The sequence below is a fragment of the Herpailurus yagouaroundi genome, unplaced genomic scaffold (genome assembly GCF_014898765.1).
Source record: "Herpailurus yagouaroundi ecotype Mexico unplaced genomic scaffold, PumYag 191, whole genome shotgun sequence".
Classification (NCBI taxonomy): Eukaryota; Metazoa; Chordata; class Mammalia; order Carnivora; family Felidae; genus Herpailurus; species Herpailurus yagouaroundi.
In genome coordinates this window covers 15,072,347-15,087,375 of record NW_024412422.1, presented here as the reverse complement: position 1 = coordinate 15,087,375, position 15,029 = coordinate 15,072,347, and the positions used below count along the sequence as shown (strand labels likewise).

Sequence of the window (15,029 nt, the reverse complement as noted above, 5' to 3'; positions counted from 1 at the left end):
ACGAGTCCTTTGCCTGCCATGTGCGGCTCCAGACGTTTCCTCAGCACCCCCTGGGTGAGAAACCCTATCCCAGGAGCCAGCGAGGAGCTCATCTTCTCGTAGCACAGCTGCAAAGAAAACCTTTCTCCCGGCCCCTTCCTCCAACATCTCCCAGAATCCAGACCCACTTTGGATTTGACCCGAGGCCCAGATGCCTCAGCCCCTTTGTCCTTGTGGCTCCTTAGGATCTAGCCAGGGACGTGCCAGATGGGGTTCTCTCCTGGTTAAGTTGATTTTCCACAGCGCCTGTCCCCTTCCTGGGGAGTTTGAGGGGCATAGTTTATCGGCAAGTCCCGGTTTCTAGTGTCAGAGGCACCACGGCTGAGGAGAGGCTGGCAGAGGCGGGGGGGGGGGGGCGCCGGGGCCCCCCCCCCCCCCCCCAATTCTCTGCGCAAGCAGCTCTGCGAGCATGTGGCAAGGGCAGGGCAGGCCCCTGCCCCCCAAGTCTGGCTTGTTGCTGTCACCTTTTGGGGGTACGTTCAGAACCTGCAGTCTGCCCCTCCCCGTCCCTCAGCAGGAAGCCAGCCTGGCCTCAGTCCTGCATCTCAGAACCTCCCCTCCTAGGCGAGTCACTTACCTTCTCTGTGCCCGAGGTCTCATGTTTCTGTGGGACTGTGCATGAGACCCGCCTCATGGCGTCACCATGGGAATTAAATGAAAAACACGTTTAAAGCTTTTGTCGGTGGGCAGACACGGGCAGTTCATGAACGTTGGGTGTTGTTATTATTTTGTTACATCACGTAGAGTTCGTGGGCTCTGAGACGTGGCCGGGAGGCTTGGAGCCTGAGGGCCTGGTGCGCCCCACCTCGGGTCAGCTTCTCTCTTGGGACGTCCCCGATTCTGGGCTTCCTGTGGAGCTTCCAGACCCCCCTGGGAGGGGGTCCCCGGCTCAGCCCTGGAGACCAGCTTCGGGGCCTAGGGTGGGGTTTAGTGAGGACCCCGCAGAAATGGCCCCCGAGATGCCCCTCGGAGGGGCTTTGCTGACGAGCGTCTCCCGCTTGGCTCCTAAACTGGGAAACTGAGGCCAGAAAGTTCGTGAAGTGGCCTTTCCGCGCCCCCCCCCCCCGCCCCTGCCCAGGGCCCCGTGTGCCCCGTGCCTCTTCCCACCTCCGTTGGCCGACGTAGGTGCTGTCTCGCCGAGGCGTTGGCTTGTCTGTCTCCTGAGGAATCGGACTGTCTGTCTCTTGCCGCTTTGCTCATTTTGCTTTTGTGCGAGAGAGCCGGGTGGGGAAAACCTTCCCCCTGGCAGACGGCAGAGGCTGCCGATTCCTTCTCACACCTCTGCACGTGCGTGTGATCTGGGCCTGGCAGCCTTGCCAGCGTGATCCCAGAGGCCTCGCTCCCTCCCTCCCCCAGGGCCTTCCTCCTTCCTCCTCCTTCCCACCCGCCTCCATTTGCGAGCACCTGGGGCCTCGTGCTAGACATCACAGAGTGGGGGGGGGGGGGGGGGGGGGGGGCTGAGCCCTTCTCTGCCTTCCGGAAGCCACCTGTCATCTTGAGGCAGGTCTTTGGAGAGTTATGGAGGGTTTGTGGTAGGAAGCACAGGGACCTCCTTCCATGCGGTCAGGCACCCGTTTCAAAGATGAGGAAACTGAGGCTCAGAGGGTTGGAGTGACGGACAGTTCCCCCAGCCTGAGGCCCTGCAACCTTTCTTCCCCACATTGGGCCTCCTCAGCGTTTCCAGCCTCCGAAGTCGCTGGGGTCCCCGTTCATTCCATTTACTCGTCTTCTCCAGCCTTTTGCGTCCCAGCTTCTTACATGCTTGCTTTGGAGGGTCTGAAACGCACACACTCCCAGCACACCTGCCTGATAGCATCTGATCGTCTTTGCAGGAATAACTGCTTAAAAAAAAAAAAAAGCCGGACAACAGGAGCATGAGAAGACCGACTAGACTCTTTTCACGGAAACTTGGGAGAATTAAGAGAGGTGCCCAGAAGAAGATAAATCACACGCGGTGCCCCTCTGCCTAAGCCTTACCTGTGCCAGACATCGCTAATTGATTGCCGCACACAGTGTAACTGAGTGTTCTAGGCAGGCAGATCGAATCGATTTGGATTGGTACAGTGGGAAGCCGGCCCTGTTTTCTCTTTCGAAACGCTCGTTTCTATGCTGTTTTAAAAACCCTTTTTAACGTGTCTCGAATCAGAGTGTAGTTGATAATCAGGATACTTGTAATCTGTTAGCGTTTGGTTTTTCCCCAGATGAGAAGGGGTGATGGACGGCACGTTACTAAAGAAGGAGAGTTTTGTCTGAAGCTCATTTCCCTTTCTGACTTTGGCCGGACACACGTGGGTGGGTTTTCTTTTCACAGACAAGACAGGGGAACCCCAAGGTGGCCCCTTGTTTTGGAAGCTGGTCTTCGAGCCTCACAGACCTGTGCCCTGCAGTCTCACGCACACACCCTATCCCCTCAGTGCCCCGCTAGACACGCGGGCTGTGCCCTTTCCAGCCGCCCTCTACCAGGCGGGCTCGGTGGTCTCATCGGGGAGGAGGGCGTAATCGCACGTGCTGCAGGTGCCAGTGTGGGGCCGGGTGAGGGACCGCGGCGGCACGGCACAGGGTGCATGTTAGCCGGCGACTGGCCCCGGGCATGCCCTCTGGCCACCCCGGGCGTCCGGAGCCACGCGTGGATGCGGACGTGGCCCCGGATGTGGCCCCGTGCAGGAGCGAGTGCCCGGCTGCGCCCGTGACCGTGGAGCGGGCCGTCTTGGCTCACCCGCTTCCTCGGCCTCTCACTGCAGGACGTCGGGCTGCTCGAGTACCAGCACCACCCCCGTGACTACGCCTCACACCTGTCGCCTGGTTCCATCCTCCAGCCCCAGAGGAGGAGGCCCTCCCTGCTGTCCGAATTTCAGCCTGGGAACGAGAGGTGAGGAGAGGCTTGCACGCCGCCTAGCTGGGAGCCGCGAGGTCGGTCCTCAGGCCGGGGGAGGAGGCAGGAGCGTGCAGGGCTAGTGTTAAGTCGGAGGGTTGCCGTGCTGTGTGCCTGCCCTCGTCCTGGTGCAGCTGTGACTTGGGGCGCGGTTGCGGGGGAGCGGGGAAGGGCCACGTGGCCCTCCGACTTTGCAGCGTGGGCCTTCAGTGGTCTCTGGCGGGGGGTAGTCCTAGGCAGGAGGGGTCGACCGCCAAGATGCGGAGGGGCGGGGCTGGGGTGCCGGTGAGAGGGACAAGTCCCGCCTGGGTGCACCCGGGCTGCCCCCTCCTCCCTCCTGTTGTCTTCCCCTTTTCTCCCAGTCCCTCTCTGTCCCTCAGCTACCAGCCGGGGCCCTCTGGTGTCTGCCTGTGTCTGGGCCTGCCTGTCCTTAAATCCGGGGGGAAGGGGATGCAGCGGGACGGGGACCCCAGCGAGGGGAGGGCCGAGGCCAGAGCGGGGCCCCAAGATGCTGGAGATCATAACAGCACTGACCGCTAAGAGTCCTAAGCTTAGATGTCATGTGCTGGCCCGTTCTAGGCTGTGGGCGCACGACGGTAGGCGGCCCTGTCTCCAGGGCAGATGCCTCACAGACACCCACAAGATGACTCCAGAATGAGGCAGGTGACCCATTTATTAGTTACAGAGTGAGCAAGGTATTAGCTCTCTGGCTGGGGTGGCCAGAAAGGCCTCTCAGGGGAGGGACGTTTGTCCGATATGTAGCCGACCATTCAGAGAGCTGGTAAAGGCCTTCCAGACAGAGGGAACAGCATGTGCAGAGTCCCGGAGGTGAGCATGTTCTTGGAGTGTTCCGGGCAGGCATCAACTTGAAATGCATTTTAGCAGAGGGGTATTTAGGCTGTCCGGTCGGGAGCAGTAGCCGGGGGCGGAGTCTGTGAGTCCTGGCCGTGCTGTGTGTGTTCAGGCAAGGCCGTGTCCTCTCTGGCCCAGTTTTGACCTCTGCAGACTGGGGAGCAGGGTTGAGGAGAGCCGGTCGGGAGTGTTAGGCTGGACAGCTCCCGTCTCTGCCCCAGGCAGCTGGCCGAGCTGGGAAGGACACAAGGCCAGCTTTAGCAGCCAGAGTGCTGTGGTTGGCTAGTGATGTCTGCCCCGGGTGGGGGATGTGCAAATAACAGCATGTGTGTTACTGCCTGTGTCGGACCCACAAGGCTTTTTGGATTCGACCGTGCCCATGAATCACCCGGGGTTCTTGTTTACATGCACAGTCTGACTCTGTAGGCCTGGGGTGGGACTCAAGGCTGTGCGTTTGTAGCCGGCTCCAGGCGGGGCTGATGCTGCTGGCCGTGGGCCGCTCTCGGCAGCGCGGGGGTGGGGAATCACCAGTACGTTCTCTTCCTATTAACATAGCGAGTGCTGACTCGTGGGAGGACGAGTCTGGGATTGAAGCTTGCCTCGCTGTGTGCCCTTGGCCAGATGGGCACTTCTCCCTCAGGGTCGCGGAGGGCGGGGCACACGGCAGGTGCTCGGCGGGAGGGCGGCAGCTGCGAGGCCCTGTGTCCTTGCCTCCCGCAGGTCCCAGGAGCTCCACCTGCGACCCGAGTCCCACTCCTACCTGCCTGAGCTGGGCAAGTCAGAGATGGAGTTCATCGAGAGCAAGCGCCCTCGCCTGGAGCTGCTGCCGGATCCCCTGCTGCGGCCCTCACCCCTGCTGGCTGCGGGCCAGCCTGGGGGCTCGGAGGACCCGTCCAAGGTAAGGCCCGGCCCTGGCTGGGAGCCCCTGAGGACCTGGGTGCTTCTGCGGCCGCACTGGGTGCAAGGCAAGGGGTGGGGGCGGTGGGCGTGCCAGGTGGGGCACAGCTCGGGCCGAGGGTGGGCAGCGAGAGGAGGGGCCGGGACCGAGGTTGGCTCGCAGGCCGCTTCCTGGCCGGACGGGGGCCTGCTCCTACCTGAACGCGTCTGGCCTGCGGGGCCACCATGCCCCCCCACATGCCCCGGAGACCTCTTTCACTTTACTCCTCTTTAAAATGGAAAGTCGAGGGGCTCCTGGGTGGCTCAGTCGGTTGGGTGTCTGACTTCGGCTCAGGTCCTGAGCTCGTGGTCTGTGAGTTCGAACCCCGCGTCGGGCTCTGTGCTCACGGCTCGGAGCGTGGAGCCCGCTTCGGATTCTGTGTCTCCCTCTCTCTCTCTGCCCCTCCCCCGCTTGCTCTCTGTCTCTCTCTCTCAAAAATAAAATAAAAATGTAAAAAAAAATTTTAAGTGGAAGGTTGAGCGGAGCTGGTGGGGGCGAATGTGCACAGATTAAGTGCCTACGGTGTGCTGGTTGGGGAGGTGGTCCTGCTGTTTCAGTAAACCTCAGGACAGTGGAGGCTGGAAGCTTCTTTGGTCTCCATTTCACACAGAGGAAGCTGACAGAGGTGCTAACGGAGGGATCGCAGCCAGTGGCCCGGACTGTCCATTAGGGTCACCTAACTGCCCCCGAAGCTGTTTTACTGTCACTGCCTGGGATGGGGCAGGGACCGCGGCCAGGTGACATGCCCGTCCTTGGCCGGCTGAGGGATGGACGTCACTCCTGCACATGCTGAGTGTTTCTCCACAACTAGCTCGTTAGCAGCCTCCCGCCTGGTGGGTGAGGTCAGCGCTTCTCTTACTGCGGCCCTGGTGGGGGTGGGAGCAGGCGAGGGGGTGGACGTGGCCCACTCGGGCCTGTGGGTCCTCTTCCCTGCCTGATGTCGGATAGCATGGATCGGTGGGATTTCTGGCCGGTGCAGGGCCTTCGCTGGGGGGCTGGCGGGAGAGGAGGGCTCTCGGGGCTCTGACGACGGCAAGACGGTGCTAAGCGGGTGAGCCGGGTCCTGTGCCAAGCGAGTGTCGTGCTGTTGCGTCATCTCGGCCCCACTCCCGTGATCTGCCATCTCCTTTTGTAAAGGAGCCCCGGGCCCCAGGCTGAGCGAGTGGGAGCCACTCGCCCACGTCGCTGAAGGCCAGGCAGCCTGGGTCTGCAGCCCATCCCTGCCCACCAGGCTGCCCGGGTCCTCAGGCTTCCCGTCTGGTCCCGCTAGCCGGCCATCGGCCTCCCTCCTCCCAGTGCCCGCCACGCCCCCCGCCGTGGGCACCTGAGTCTGTCTCCTCCGCTGGGGGAGGGATGTTGCCGTTAGAAAAGCTGTTTCCCGAAGAGAGCCTTGGACGGCTAGGGGAGAGGGGTATGTGTGGAGGGGCAGAGGGCCAGGTCAGTGGTCCGGCCAAGGGCCACGCCAGGGAGGTCTGATTTCCTCCCTAGGGACTGGGGCCCCCAGTGGGCTGTGGCCTGAGCTCCTCTCCGGTTCTGCCCAGAGAACAGGGTGCCAGTTGTCTCTGGCCAGCTGCCCGCCCAGCCTGGCTCTCCGGAATGGTGGCTTGGAACCTCCTGAGGGTCTCCGTGCCTCTCAGTAGCTGTGATCGCCTGCTCGTCCCTCTTCTTGAAGTTCCCTGGTGGGCTCCCTCTCCCTCTGTGAGCCTTAGTCTTTGTGTCTGTTTCTGTTTCTCTGTGTCTGTCTTCTCTTCCTGGACCTTGGGGGTCAGGGGAGTGATGGGCCCGGCACAGGGGCCACCTGGACCCTGTTCTTGCCCCAGGCTGCTGAGAGCATTTGGAAAGTTCGAGCAGATTTGGGCAAGAGAAGAAGCCAGGAGGGAACACAGCTCTGCAAGTGTTCAGATGTTTTTTGCGTCTGCCGTGTGGAATTTAGCCGGACGCATGAGACAGGAATTCAGTGCAATTTTTTTTTTTTTTTTTTTACCGCCCCGCCCCCTGCCAGCTGTGTTCCTTTTTCATATAAAAATGTTCTGTTTTCTAACGCTTCCCTGCCCTTGAGCCGCTGGAGTTTTGTGGTATTGGGCTTCCTTTGGAATTCACCAAACTTTGCTTTAGGGGACTTTAGAGCCATCACGCACAGAACAGAACCACTTCTGAAAGTCCCTTTGTGTGGTGGGGCTCTGTTGGCTGAAAGGGACAGAAAACCCATGTCAGACTCACTCCAGCATGGGTCTTGGCTCATACGACTGAAATCCAGGGTTGGTGGGCTTCAGGCACAGCTTGATTCAGGTGACGTGAATGTCGCCAGGTCCCCATCTCTTGGTCTGCCATTTTTCCTGTGGTCTTGTGTTAACAAGAAGGCAGTTTGAGACTCCGGGCCTTCCTCTTCCCATGTTCAAGGCCAGCGAAAAGGGAGAGGTTGCCCTCCCATCTCCACATTTCCTGCCCACAGCTGTTTACCTCCTTGCCTGTGCGTGGGGTCCTTGCCTGTCTTGGAACCCGTTGTCGTGATTGCCACAAGGGGGTAGACTCGGAGGGTCGGAGGCCAGCCCTGCCCCTTCCTGAAGTTGGGACGAGGGGGGCCTCCCCGGCCACAGGTCTTTTGCTGCCTGTGTCTTTATTTATTTTTTTAATTTATTTTTAAAAAAAAAAATTTTTTTTTTCAACGTTTATTTATTTTTGGGACAGAGAGAGACAGAGCATGAATGGGGGAGGGGCAGAGAGAGAGGGAGAGACAGAATCGGAAACAGGCTCCAGGCTCTGAGCCATCAGCCCAGAGCCTGACGCGGGGCTCGAACTCACGCGAGATCACGCGAGATCTCGCGAGATCGTGACCTGGCTGAAGTCGGACGCTTAACCGACTGCGCCACCCAGGCGCCCCACTGCCTGTGTCTTTAATTTTGCATAACGCGTTTTTCTCTTCTGTGTTGGCCCGAATTTTACACCAGGGGCATCTGATGGGAAAAATGGTGCCAGCTGCCTACCTGGCGACCGGCTGGGGTGTGGGTTTGTTGTGTTGCTCCTGTGGCTTTGGGCTGAAGTGAATCAGGCCAGCAGCCATCGGGAGAACCATCTGGAGGTCCTCTAGCCAGGCTCCCTGGGTCCCAGTCCTGGAAAACCTGGTCCTGGAGAAAGCGCCCTTTGCCCGCTGGGTGTGCCTTTTCTTTTTAAGTCGAGGTGAAATTTACATAACCTGCAATTAACCACATAAAGCGAACAATTCAGTGGCATTTAGTGCATTCTCCACGCTGGGCAACCACTCGCTTCCACTAGTCCCAGAACATTCTCATCACCCCGAAAGCTTCCACTAGTCCCAGAACATTCTCATCACCCCGAAAGGAGATCCCACACCCATTAGCAGCCACTCCCCATTCCTCCCTCCCCAGCGCCTGGTGACCACCAGTCTGCGCTCTGTCTTTCCGGATTTGCCTGTTGACATTTCCTGTACGTGGAGTCATGTAATCCGTGGCCTTTGCTGTCTGGTGTCTTTCACTCCGCATCGTGTTCTCAAGGTTCAGCCACGTTGTGGCACGGCCCAGGGCTTTGTTCCTTTTTCTGGCTGAGTCACGTTCCGTTGTATGACGATCCACGTTTTGTTGGTCTGTTCAGCCATTGATGGACCTACTGCATTTTTGCTGATCATAAAAGCTAAGCCTGAGCTTCGAGCGATAAGAAGCCATTGAAGAAGACCCGCTTTTATTCATCGAGAATTTAAGGAGAAGTTTTCCAGCAACCTTGTCAGCAGTTCCCAGCCGTTGCCACTTGCTTCATCTGACCCTTGCGCTGACCTTGCCAGCTTTAGGGATGGAGGCCTTCTTTTTTGCTAATGTTGCTTTTGAGATCTATTCCTGGGCTGGGATTCTGTTGATCTTCCTTTCTTGGTCCTGGCGGAAGACCCGAGAGGGGAGGGGAGGGAAATGTTTCTTGCAGCGGCTAATGCTGCTCGGTGCCGGGACCGCCTCCCCTGCCACCTCGTATCTCAAGAACCCTGGGAAATGACAGAGCAGAGACCAGCCGAGTGCCCTGGCCGCATAGAGGAAGGGGCAGAACTCAGCTAGGGGCTGGGGGCGGTGGCATGAGAAGGCAAGGCGGGTTTCAGCTGGCCCAGGAGGTGGAGTGGGGCCCTGTGGGCAGAGAGGATGGCCTGTGCAAAGGCCCTCAGGTGCCAGAGGACGTGAGCTGATTCTGGTTTGGTGTGTGTGGGGCCAGGTGCCCGTGGCACTCGTGTCCACCAGCACGGGCCTCCTGTTGGGGAGTAGTTAGGTCCCCAAGCCCAGCGAGTGCCTTTCTAGGGAATTTTTCATCACACAGTTTGCCACAAATTTCAGGGGTCCTGGACTCTAGAAGAGATCTTGCTCGCGCTTGCCTAGCCATGCCGTTCTTTGAGGTAAATAAATGCGTGCTCTGGACCCTGCTTCTGCTGTGGAACACCCGGCAGCCTGGTCTCGTGGTCCGCCCACCTCCAGAGGGTATGATGGAGGCCCGACCTCGGCCTCTGGTGCCCTCTGAGCCAGGGTTCCATTGCATTGTGGCTGGTGACCTCAGGCATGTCGCTGAACCTTACTGGGTCTCAGTTTCTTCATCTGGGAAATGGGGAAAACGCTATTTATTCCTACTTCTTAGGGTATTTGTGACAATGACCTGAGTTAAGACTTGTGAATTGCGAAGAGCAGAGAGGTTGGCAAACTTAGTAAGTTTCAAACTTAGTGCTCAGCCCGCTCTTGTAAATAAAGTTTTATTGGCACACAGCCATGTCCATTTGTTTGTATCTTGTCGGTGGCTGCTTTCCCAATACAGTGATGGGTGAGTGATTGGGCAGAGTCCAAGATGCAAACCTGAAATATTTTCTACCTAGCCTTTTACAGAAAAAGAAAAGCGTGCTGGCCACTGGCTTAGAACAGCACCGGGCAGGTGCCTTCAGGTTCTCAGTTTCCTCATCTGTGCAATGGGGACAAAGTAGCAGGTCCCTGGAGGGCTGCTGTGGGAGTCTGGTGGGTAAGTTGTGCTGAGAACTTGGATGGGCCGAGTCAGGAGCGGTGCCTGGTTTGCTTTCTGGGGTTTCCCTGTGGAGGTGGCCTGAGCAGTGTGGGGGCCAGGTGGTTGAGGGACTTGGGGCCTTTTCTGCATTTCCCATGAAGGTTCTGAGCGTGGAAGGCCTGGGAGTCCTGATGCCAGCTGTCCCCATGTCTCAGTTGGGAACAACGGGGGCAGAAGGCAAACCCAGTGACATCCTGAGAACCTTGGGCCGTGGACCTTGCCCAAGGGGGTCTGTAGGGGGGAGAGGCGTGGATGTAGGAGAGAGCGGCCTCTGCTAGTCCCGAGATGGGGAGCACTTGGCAGTCCCTGGGGCTGCAGTTGTCCTGGGGAATAATGTGTCCTCTGTCCTCCGGTGCAGCTGCCTGGGGGCGGGGAGGCAGCCGCCTGGAGCTCCTCCCGGGGCCTCCTCTGCCAGCAGCTGCTGGCTTGGCCTTGCGGCTGGCTCCGGGCGCGGGCTGGGTTCCGCCTGTGCTGACGGGCCCGGAGCCCAGGTTGTGGGGCAGGACGGTCTCAGCCACTGCACAGGAGGCACTTGTGTGCCAGGGCCTGAGCTGAGCCCTTTGTGCTTCTTCGCTGGTCCCAGTCTCACACAGCCTGGGAGGTGGAACTTGTCCCATTGTACAGATGAGGAAAGGGAGGCTAGAAGCAGACTTGATCTGCCTGTGGTCACAAGGCTGGGAGGGGGCCGAGTGGGCTGGGATTTGAACCTGGGGCCATGCAGGTGAGTGCTCAAGTCAGGACTGCGTTTTGTTTTGGTTTGGTTTTTTTTTTTTTTTTTTAAACCTCCCCCCTGCGCCCCCATATGCTCCCAGGACACTGGGTGCTCAGTAAACTTCAGCTGGTGGAACGAAGCGTCAAACAAATAGCCCAATGAAGGATCCCCTCGTTTGTTTAACCCAATTTTAAAAACAGCTTTAGGGGCGCCTGGGTGGCTCAGTCGGTTAAGCAGCCGACTTCGGCTCAGGTCGTGATTTCGCGGTCCGTGAGTTCGAGCCCCGCGTCGGGCTCTGTGCTGACAGCTCAGAGCCTGGAGCCTGTTTCAGATTCTGTGTCTCCCTCTCTCTCTGCCCTTGCCCCGTTCATGCTCTGTCTCTCTCTGTCTCAGAAATAAATAAACGTTAAAATTTTTTTTTTAAAAACAGCTTTAGTACACAAAGAGTAACTCTCAAAGAAGGAAAAGCAGGAAAATACTAGTCAGTGAAAGTAAGACAGTGTCCCCCAGTGCAGACAGCGACTCTGATCTCTCTGCCTCTTGTCCTGTGGTTTTCGTGGAGGTGGGGGCGGGGGTGGGTAGGGGGTACAAAACCAGTCTTGCCCTCTATGTAACTTTCTGTGAAGTTGCCAGTTCGGACAGAGCATTGTGAATAACTGTCCACGGAGGGTCCGCTGAGGCCTCGCCTTCAGGGATCCGACATGCGGGTCTCGACGTGCGGGTCCCGGTGCTCACCCTTGGGGAGTCTGGTTCGGTGGGAGGACACCGGCAGGCAGGTGGGGCAAGAGAGGGGGAGTCTTATGGGAAGAGGGGGTGGTGAAAACTGGCCTACAGGAGGACAAGGGATCTGACCTTTGCGGAGCGGGCAGGGGGCTGGGCAGGGTGCACCGGTGGGGAGTGGTCAGCAACCCCGTGTCTGGGACGTGGGGACCGTCGCGACGGGTGTCCGCTGTGGCTGGGAACCTGGGGAGCGAGGGGGGGGCGCCGGCCGGGGTGCCCCTTGTGCTGACCCCGCGCTCCTCTCCTCTCTGCCGCAGGACCGCAGCCTGGCGGGCAAGCTGGAGCCCGTGTCTCCCCCCAGCCCGCCGCACGCCGACCCTGAGTTGGAGCTTGTACCTCCGCGGCTCTCCAAGGAGGAGCTGATCCAGAACATGGACCGGGTGGACCGCGAGATCACCATGGTGGAGCAGCAGATCTCCAAGCTGAAGAAGAAGCAGGTGCGGGCGCTTGGGGAGGGTGGCCCCCCGGGAACCCCGGGCACAGGCGTGGGAGCGTGTGCTGAGCCTGCCCACCTGCTGGCTCGTGTCCTTGCCCTTACGTTCCCCGGGTGAGAGTGCCGTTTTGAGGGGCGCGCTGCCGTCCACAGAACTTTCTGCGATGGCGGAAACGTTCTAGGTCTGCCCCGTCCGCAAAGGTGGCCGCTGGTCACGTGTGACACGTGTTGGTGCGGTTAAGGAGCTGAACTTTTAGCTTAGTGCAGTTTGAAGCACAGAAGCCTCGGGCTTTGTACCGGCCGGCACGGGGGTGGGGGCGAGGTGAGGATTCACAGCCAGGCTCTCTGAGGCCTGATCTCCTTTCTGCTGCTTCCCAGTGATGCGCGATGCCCGGGCGGGCAGTTAACGGCTCTGAGCTTGTCTTTGCTCATTCGCAACCTGCCTCTCGCCGGGGCTCTGGAATCGGGACGGGCGGGGCCTCCCAGCCCTGCCTCGGAACAGTCGCGTCCCCCAGCCTCTGTTTCCTGTCTGTGAAATGGGCCCAGACGTGCCGGCACGTGGCAGGGTTGTGAGGAGGGGATGGGCTCGTGCCGTGAAAACCGATCCTCGCGGCAACTCTGGAGACCAAAGAAAAGTGAGCACAGAGATCTGGGATGTTAATTGTAGAGTTTAATTTTAACAGTAATCGCTGTGCACTTAGTTGACGATCCGCCTTTTCCCCGCTCCTCCCGTGCTTCCCTTTGGTATCTTCCCGTCTCTGCTCAGACGTCTCCTCCGCGGAGGCCTTTGTAGGAGCTCTCGTCCCCAGCCACCCTCTCTCCCGGGGCCAGCAAATCCAAAGTCTGGCTTGATGCCTGTTTTCGCAAATAAAGTTTTACTGGCACAAAGTCACACGTTGTCAGTGGCTGCTCTCGAGATAGGACGTCAGAGCTGAGTGGTCAGGACAGACACCGGGTGGCTGGGGGATGAAGCCTCTACTCCCGGGGCCTTCCCCGGAGAAGTTTGCCACCCCTGTTGTGCCCCGGCGCCCTTCTTGATGACCTTTGCTGCTTTGTTACACCGTGGGCCCCCCGCCACGGCGGTGTGAGCAGGGTCCTTGTCTCCCCGCTCCCTGCTGTGCTCCTCGCAGTGCTGGTGCATCGTAGGTGCTCGTTAGAAACTGCTGATTGGGCCGCTGTGACACCGGCTTGACCCCGAGAAGCATCTGGGTTTCCCCTGGGAGAAGCAGGGTCACACTTCATGCCCTCTAGGCAAGGGAGTCTGGGCTCCAGGTAGGGTCAAGGGCCGCCCTGGCCACCAGGGGCCGTGAGTCAGGCCAGTTCGGGACCGCGTCAGCAGGGTTGGATGGCTGTATGGGCTGTTGACGGATTCCCAAGGGCATCAGGACTGGTGCTTACACGGAAGAGCTGGGACTGGGGGACGGTCCTGAGGCTGGGCTGCTCATTAAGGTCGAGCAAGGTGTCCCTGACCTGCGGGACAGTACGTGGGTCTGCAAGATGGTGGCTCAGGCGTCCCCAGAGGGGGCCGGGCCCTGGTTCGGGGTCAGGCAGCATTTGCACGGGCCGGGGGAGAGTACGGGCACCTTTGGTCCCTCCCGGCCTGGCTTTGGGACGGGGCTATAGCTGCGGGTCGTGTGCACGCGTCTGTGACTGTGGCTGGAAGCCAGGCAGCCCAGCGCAGCCCTTCACAGTTTTTTTTTTTTTTAACTGAAATCCACAAAACGTTTTAAAGTGAACAATTCACTGTCATTTAGCACCTCCACGGTGTTGGGCCACTACCCTTCTGTCTGGTTTCGGGACATTTCCATCTCCTCTCAAGGAGGCCCTGTGCCCGTTAGCTGTCATTGCGTAGCCCCTCCTCTCCCACCGGCCTCTGATCTGCGTTTCTGTCTTTACGGGTTTACCCGTTCTCGGTATTTCGTATTAGCGGAATCCTGTAACACATAGCGGGTGTCTGCGCTACCTTCCTTTCTTCCTCTTTTTTTTTTTTTAAAGTAATTTCCAAGTCCAACACGCGGCTTGAAGTCGTGACTCTGAGATGGTGTCACGTGCTCTACCGACCGAGCCAGCCCAGCGCCCTTTCGTTCCTTTTCAAGGCTAAGTCGCATCCACTGTGTGGATGGACCGCGTTCTGTGCATCCAGTCACGTGTTGATGGACGTGGGGCTGTTCGTACCTCTTGGCTGCTGCGAATAGAGCTGCCGTGACCGCTCGTGTTCACGTTTCTGTGTGAGCTGCTCTGTCCGTTCTCTCGGCTCTGTGCGCAGGGGCGCAATTGCTGGGGCGCCTGGTAGCCCCGCGTGTAACATTTTGAGCACCTGCCCCCTTTTACCGTCTGGCCCCCGGTGCACGGAGGTCCCCGTCTCTTATGTCCTCACCAGTGCTTGTTTCTCTCCGCGTTTCTGTTGGCGTTTACGCCGTCCCGATGGGCAGAAGGGGTCTCTCGCTGTGGTTTCATTTGCCTTCGGTAGCCCGTGTTTATCAGGCTCTGTAGACAAAGCCCTCTTTATGCGCATCCTCTTTGATCCTCCAGCAGCCTTACGGGGTGTTCCGTGCTCCCCCCCCCCCGGGGGAAGGTGCTCCCCCCTCCCTCTCTGAGGAAGACACTGAGGGTCAGAGAGGTGTGGTGACTTACCCAAGGCCACAGAGCCGGTGTTGGAGCGAGGTTTGAACCCCGGCCCCGGTGGAGCTCTGCATCGCCAGGGTCTCTGTGCGTCTCAGGTGGTGTTTCTCATCGGTGCCTCAGGGCGGACCAGCTTCGCGAACGGGGGACAGTCTGCTTTCCGCCTGCCCTTTCTGGCTGTGTGCTTCTTCCATTTCTTTGCTTCGTTGTTTTTTGTTTTGTTTTGTTTTTTTGCACGTTTTGCAGGGGGATTTCTCTGTTCTGTCAGATGTTGACTGCCCTTCTGGAAGCTACTGCCAGGGGTCACTGTGGGGCTAAGGCAGCGTGGCTCTACCAGCCAGGCCTTGGTGCCGGCAGAAGCCAGGACCGGATTTTCCGGCTCTTTCCGCGTGCTCTTCTCTTGGCTGCCTTTTTGACTTCACGGCGGTTTGCTCCGTGGTCGTGGGCAGGCCGTGCGTCATGAGCGGAGAGCGTGTCTGTTCTCACTCGGCATGTTCTCAGATGGCACACATCTGGGCATCGGTCTTCTGTGTGACCCTGGGCCGGTGTCTTAGGCTCTCTGGTCTTTACTTTTCCTTTTCGGTACAAAGCAGACAGCGGCACAGAGGGACGCCCTTTACGGCGTTTGGAGGAGGACGGTCTAGTACAGAGGCCGCGAGGCAGACGAGGGTCAGAAGCTGCCTGTTAGGTGCTGGGTGCGTTGCTGGGGGCCTTGAACCCTCGTACCAGCCCTCTAGGGTGGAGG

The 15,029-nt window shown here is 59.1% G+C and overlaps 1 protein-coding gene across 25 annotated transcripts in view; it reads left to right on the top strand.

Annotated features, from left to right (window-relative positions):
* NCOR2 (nuclear receptor corepressor 2) overlaps window positions 1-15,029 on the top strand; it is a 183,238-nt gene that overhangs the window by 40,170 nt on the left and 128,039 nt on the right. For all 25 annotated transcript variants that reach the window (XM_040444070.1, XM_040444076.1, XM_040444074.1 and 22 more), the window contains 3 exons: window positions 2,781-2,908; window positions 4,484-4,661; window positions 11,487-11,666. In XM_040444070.1, coding sequence (XP_040300004.1) covers window positions 2,781-2,908; window positions 4,484-4,661; window positions 11,487-11,666 — 486 coding nt within the window. The remainder of the gene's footprint in view (window positions 1-2,780; window positions 2,909-4,483; window positions 4,662-11,486; window positions 11,667-15,029) is intronic.